This window comes from Poecilia reticulata, linkage group LG3, assembly GCF_000633615.1.
Source record: "Poecilia reticulata strain Guanapo linkage group LG3, Guppy_female_1.0+MT, whole genome shotgun sequence".
Lineage (NCBI taxonomy): Eukaryota > Metazoa > Chordata > Actinopteri > Cyprinodontiformes > Poeciliidae > Poecilia > Poecilia reticulata.
Genome location: NC_024333.1, coordinates 31,311,012 through 31,317,964, shown reverse-complemented (window position 1 = coordinate 31,317,964; position 6,953 = coordinate 31,311,012). Strand labels below are relative to the sequence as shown.

The 6,953-nt window shown below is 39.7% G+C and overlaps 1 protein-coding gene across 4 annotated transcripts in view; it reads right to left on the bottom strand.

Moving 5' to 3' along the window:
• Positions 1 to 5,971: 5,971 nt before the first annotated feature.
• The window catches only part of cttn (cortactin), a 13,545-nt gene continuing 12,563 nt past the window's right edge, over positions 5,972 to 6,953 (bottom strand). For all 4 annotated transcript variants that reach the window (XM_008406121.2, XM_008406123.2, XM_008406124.2 and 1 more), the window contains 2 exons: positions 6,777 to 6,845; positions 5,972 to 6,538 (listed from right to left, as the gene is read on the bottom strand). In XM_008406121.2, coding sequence (XP_008404343.1) covers positions 6,402 to 6,538; positions 6,777 to 6,845 — 206 coding nt within the window. In that variant the 3' untranslated portion in view covers positions 5,972 to 6,401. The remainder of the gene's footprint in view (positions 6,539 to 6,776; positions 6,846 to 6,953) is intronic.

Genomic DNA, 6,953 nt, shown 5'->3' with positions numbered 1-6,953 from the left:
AATGGATGGATGGATGGATGGATGGATGGATGGATGGATGGATGGATGGATGGATACAATCAAGAAGTGCATAGATTGCACTATCGAACTCTGCTTGCTGACACACACATCTGGTTGCCTTGGAATAGTAACCAGATGTGTGTTAGCTTTAGAGGATTAGACGCCTTCTCTGGGCTTGATTGAGCTGTTGGAGGAGGTGAGGTGGGAACAGCAGGTAGCTCTGGCCATAATGGCTGTGGAGCAACTTCCATTGAAGACAGGAAGTGACTTCAATAGAAGCCACTTCACATTCTTCATCATCCACAGCTCCAAGCTCCCCTCCAGCCCCAGCTTCAGTCACAGTAAGTGGGCCTCCATCTGAGCCCCCCAGTGCTCAGCTCGAAGCTAGCCTCTCAGAGCCCAAACACATACCTGTGTTTAAAAGGTGCTTTCAGGACACGTAAGGTCATCTCACAACAATAAAAATAATACATTTTAAAGAAACAAATTAAAGAAAAGAAAATAAAGAGATTGTGCAAAAGCTTGTTTGAACAGCAGAGCGTTCAGCCGGGGTTTAAAGGTAGACAGAGAGTCACAGAGTCTCTGAGAGGGAATATGGACGTTTATTCTAAATAGTAGAATCATGTCCATAAGTTGTATAGAGATGCTTTCTGTCCATAAGGCACATTCACAAAGCGGGCGGTTCGACTGAAGGATGACTGCAGCTGGACCGGTACCGGTACCGTACAGCTCCTTCTTTAAGTTTTGCTCAGAGCTTCAGGATGATCAGTCTGGATGAATCTAAACATTAATAAACCATCATCAACATTTCTTTGCAGATCAATGTGATCTCTGATCAAACGCTCCCTCTGAATCCTTCCATTGGCGACATTCCCCATCAGAGAATACGTGGGACAATCACATGTATTCTTATATGTAAACACACCTTGATCGCCTTAAAATAATCAAACCTGTTTGGAGTTAATCTGCTGATCCAACCTTGTTTTCTTTTTCAGTGAGAATGAAATGACTGCATAGATGCATTTTATGAGCTTCGGCTCGCAGACTGATTGCATCTTTAAGAGACAAAAACTGAGGAAATGTGCTATTTACATTGGAGTGAGGTTTTCACATCCTTTTATTTTTATTTTCTTTATTTTGTGTGCGTATTATGTAATTGTCTAAGGATAAATGTTCAGTCTTATCATTTACATTCAAACAATTAAATATCAAAATCATGAAAATACATGTGGTTTGATGCTTCTTGTTCTAAATAACTAAATAACATGAACATAATTCTCACCCAGCACACAAACTGTTCTCCCTGCTGCCATCAGTGAAGCTACTGCAGCTCATGGTGTCACACAAGCAGCCTGGGAAACAGTTTCTTTCCACAAGCCATCAGACTCATCAACACATTGAACTAAACTACATGAAAATTTCAAGGACACTGGAGAACATTTCATAAACATTTCCTCCACACACCACTTGCACTTTACTCTTTGCACCTTGCATACAGCATCTGCATTACCTCACATTACCTGTGTGTATGTTTGTGTATTTATTGTCCATCTATATATTCTTCTTATTGCCTTATTGTCTTCTTATTGTACAGTGCAATGCAGTGTGTGCGCGAGTGTGTGTGTAGGTGTGTGTGCGTGTGTGTGTTTATTGCACATATCTGTATCAGTGTGTGTTGTGAGTGAATGTGTCAGAGAGAGAATGCAAACTCATGTATCAGTATGTTAGTTTTTACTGCACACTGTGTGTGTGTGTGTGTGTGTGTGTGTGTGTGTGTGTGTGTGTGTGTGTGTGTGTTGCTGTTCGACCCAGAAATCTCTGCGACCCGTTTAGCTATTTTCATAAATCTGCTATGTAGGCCACAGTTTAGCAGAAGTAGAACTTTTTGTGCCTCACTCGGTCGGATCTGTTCCACCTCACCAGTAACGGGTCAGCACTGGGAGCACTGGGAGCACTGGGAGCCCACTGCCATGCTGCCGTGTCGCACACCTGTGCGTACGAGTCCAGGTCTGCTTAAAATGGTACAGGAAACATTTTGGGAAATACACAGGTTTGTTTTCAAGTTTTTAGTTTCAACTCTGGATTTAAACAACTGATTAATTTAAAATATCAATATTTATCTTGTACACAAGTATCTGGGTCTTTATAAAAACAAACATCTCCACCACATCATTTTAAAAAATAAAACAAAACAGGACTGTATTTCATCCACAAATTCGCCCCGAGTGTTTGTAACATGCCAAACCCATAGGGGGCGGTGTAGCGCAAAGCAGCAAACCAATGTCAGCCAATCAGAAGCCTTCAGCACAACCACAACTTCCGGTTGGGAATCAAATATGGCGCCAGGAGGTTCATATATGTATAAATAGCGTGTTAGAGTGAAACGTTAATAAAATACAAGACAATTTATTTTGGGAATTGTGTCAAAGCAGATATGTTAATATATTGACACATTATTGATCACAATCTGTAATCCGCGGGAGGTTTTATCATAGTTTAAACGTATAAAAGTTAAATTGTTTTCCAATATATTTGTCTATGTGTGCACTCGGCCTAAGTATAAAACACACCACAATACTGAATAATATTATATTATTATTATTATTATTATTATTGCTGAATAATAAGTCACCAGGTTCTTGTCTGCTGATGTCAGATAAAGAGAAGTAAACTGGACTCATAGCTGCTGAAGCTAATTTAGCATCTTATCAATGCATTTTATAAAACCTGCCAGTTGTTGAATCCATTTGATGAAGTAACTTTTTGATGTTTTTGCCAGTTAAACATTTCATCAGTATCAACCTTCTGTACGTAAAGGGACAGTTTGCTGTAGCTAAAATAAGCTAAACTATTCAATGTGTTTCTCAACACATGTAGAGGTTAAAACTTCATTTCAACAGAGTTACTTTTCCAATACAAAATAAATAACTGCCATATACCTCAATGAAATGAAAGGATTAAAAATTGTTGTTTTTATTCACGTTCCTCACAGTTTTGTTCCTGATCGCTGCATTAATTTATATCAACATAATTAGTTTGATTTGTTCTTATAGGACCGACTCATAACCAATGATTACATTTATTACTGCTTATGATTTCTTAAAATAGATTAAGCACAAACAAAATTAAACATTTTACACAGTTTATAGGGGAAAGTATAAAAAATTTGCGGCACCTTAATTTATCTTGACAAAGAAAATCTCAGCTGTTCAACTGATCCTAAGTAAAAATATAAAAATTGAAAGAGAAAAAGGTTAAAATGCGCGCAGTGTTAACTATTAGCATTCTACAGTAAGGGTTCATTAATCATGAATTAATTGTTCTTGTGTAAAACAAAGCAACATAAAAATATGTTTAAATTCAAAAGCTGAGTCAAATAGTGGGAGATTACATTGTTCATGTTTAACATGCAGTTATTGCACAAAAGAAACCAGTTTGTCTAAAAAGATCCAATCAGATCAAAGTGTGTATTTCCCAAAATGTTGCATTTGGATCCAGTTCTGTTGGACACAATATCAGCTTGTGACAGATTTAAATAATAAAACTTAATATATAAAAAAAAATATTTTAAGCACATAGAAAAACACTTTAGAAGAGTAAAATAATATTTTTATTTCACAAAATGACTGAAACGTTTGTGCACTGCTGTCAGATTAGAGATTAATAACTGAAGGTTTATTAAACGTGACACTAAAACTAAGAAGACAAGCAGTACGTCTTTAAAATGTCCTGCCACTTGTTTTCACTTGGATTCAAATTGAGCCTTGAGTTCTGGCTGTCTGGTCCGCCTGACGCTCCGGTCAGAAATGAGTCTCTGAAACTCGGCTGGAGTTTGGAGTTTAATCATATTTATGAAGCTGAAGGTTGTTGTGTTTGTATATAAGAGTGTTTAACGGGATAAAAATGTCTATTTGAGTCTGTGTATAAACGGTGAAGAAGGAAGTCTATGAGGGTAGATTTATCGCTGCAGGGCCGACCTGATGACCAAAGCCCCGGCCCGCCCCCGGCCCGCGCCCCGCCCTGTGCGTCATCCGGCAGAGGATGCCTTAAAAAGCTTGCTGCTCCCTTCCTCCACCCAGCTCATCCATCCGAGCACGCCCCGCTCTGACCCGTCTTCGTCGGCTCCATCTCGCCCGTCACGCAGCTTTTCTTCAGGAGACAGACATCCACAACCCGTGTGTTCTGTGAACATCAGCCGTACGGTGGCTGGCGAGGGACAATGCTGCTATAATCCTGTTTTCAAACTCAGCGGCGTGCTGGAGGGGGTAGAAAAGCACAGTATTTTTAAAGATTTGTATAGAGTTCTATGAAATTTTATAGAGGTTATCTGAACAAATACTGTTCAACACCGATGCTTGGATTGCCAAAAACAGAAATAATATATACGTAGATTAAAATGTGGATTATTATTATTATGATTATTATTATTAGATTTATGGGTTATGTAAGAAGCAATATTTATTCTGAATGATTCTCCTTGGTTGTGTTTTATTTTTTCCATTTTCTCACCCATCAGTGTTTTAATGACGTGTTGCCTAAAGTAGAAAACACTCTGCTGCAGTAGATTTAAGATATTTCTGGCCAATCAAGTGTTTTCTGACAGCACCATCTGCCTGAGTAGAGCGCCCCCCTCAGCGCAGAGCGTGTAGAGACTGAGGGACGCGTGTACATTTTGACCCCTGACCCTGCAGGCCGCGCCCGTAGAAACCTGTATGAAAACCTTTGTGTGTCAAAATAAATCCACCTTAAACGATAAGCGGTGGCTGCAGTTTTCTCTGTGGAAACGTAGAGCAGAGTAGATTTAGTAGGAATCTTCATCACCCCCCCCCCTCCCCCCACTTCTCCCTCCTTCATCATCGTCAAACATTCAGGTAACTTTTAGTTTCTCTTCCTTTATTTTCCCATTAATAGATTTTATTCTTTAAGTCTTCATAGAGGCTAAGATGTTTTTGGTAATTTGTGCAGAAGACTTGTGCTCATGTTTTCTATGTTGCTGTAATTTTGTGCTACTGAATCATCATARAGTCGACTAATTACTGAAACGAAAAGAGAGAAATTTCCTGTAAAAGCACTCTACTTCCTCCCCCTTCAATTCCTCAAGGTTTCTTGTATGGCAACCAAAAGTCACTGTAAGAAATAAATATAATATTGCACTAGAGCCGTGTTCTTCCGGTGTTTTATTGCAGCAGCAGCAGGTGAACACCGCCACCTTCTGGAGAACGTTGGTAGGACGTCTGTTCGTTCAAGAAACTGATTCAGGAACATTTCTGGGTTTCATTTAGACATTTCAGCTTAAAGTAAATCAAAAATAGTTATTTCAAAAATCAGATGAAAATCTTTAAAGAGAAGTTTAAAATAATCCTCAAGTCTTTTTTTGCAAAGTTATTTTCTTCCCCTAAATATTTTGGCCAAARAAATTAAAATTATTTGCAAAAGCACTTTTAGCAAAAAGTAACGTTATTCTGTCAAGGTGACGATGCTCTGTCACTCATTTCAGAACGCGAGTAAAGATGAAATTCTTTATTCCTTGTAGTTTTGTGAAGCTCCACCAAATTCTTGAATGGGTTTTACTCGACAGCCCTCCAGGGTTCTGGTTCTCATTTTTCCACCACTTTTTCCTTCCACTCAACATTCTGTGAAAATGCTTCAGTGTGACACCAGTTTCCTGCATTTGCTTCTTTTCTTCACATTAAAATTTTCTGACACTGAATTTTGCATTAATTTCTGTGAGACAGAATATTTCCCTCAATGTGTGAGTTATGAAAGTTTCATTTCTGAAATGAGTGACCAAGAACATTTAATATATTCACAATATTCWGATTTTTAAAAGGTTCCTGCTCTTTGCCTGAAACGGAGGAGTAAAAAACTGACTTCCACAATGCCTCCGTAATTTATCAGACATTTTCACTCTGGATTCTGAAAGCTGCGTTTTCAGGTAATATCTACAAAGAAAATGGACCCAAAAATGTTAATTGTTCATATTTTATTTATTGAAACATTAAAAAAAAGAAAATGAAACAGCAGGTAATGATGTGACTGAAGCCAACAGATAAAAATAATCCATTTGAAAATGTCACTTTTATTAGAAAACCCAGAGATGAATTAAAGTCGGAGCGTTGTTCCCTCAGAGCAGCCGGCAGCAGGCGCCCCCTGGTGGCCAGGAAACATTAAGACAGAGAAACAAACAGACACCGAAACATTCGAAGCAGCGAAACAAACAGAAATAAGTTTAAAAATGATCAAACATGACATGATTCCAAACATGATAATACTCTACAGGGCGAGTTCAAGGCTCGGCCTGATTCTTCAGGGACAAAAGATAGAAACTCTGAAAACGTCTCAGCTTTAACCGGCTGCAGGCGGAGGGAGGACTCACTCCCAGGTGGAGACGGGGGGCGGAGTCACTGCCGGACCTCCACGTAGTTGGCCGGGAAGAGGCCGTATGCGCCCCTGCAGACGCCGCGCCACCAGCCCTCATCGATCATCTCGATGTTGGTGATGATGTCATCGGGGTCGAAGGAAATCTCGTCGTCGCCGGCTGAACGAGAAGAGATTCATTTAAATCAGAGGCAAAATTAAAACTAAAATAACTGAAATTAAGAAAACATTTAGTTTAGGCTGAAATAAATTAAAACGGTAATTAATGGAGGAAAAGTATAAATAACTGGAACCAAGTCATGAAATTATTAAACCACAGATAAAAATGAAAACTAAACTAAACTAGTGAGTAAACTGATCGGTTCCGACTGAACGAGGCAGGAAGGATCCCGTCTCACCTGCTTGGTAGTCGTAGAGAGCCACCGCCGTCACGCCGAGGTCGTCTCCGTACTCGTACTGCTGCTCATCTGCATGCAGACACACAGCGTCAGGCCCGCAGCATCACCACTGAACGCACAGCGTCAGGCCCGCAGCATCACCACTGAACGCACAGCGTCAGGCCCGCAGCATCACCA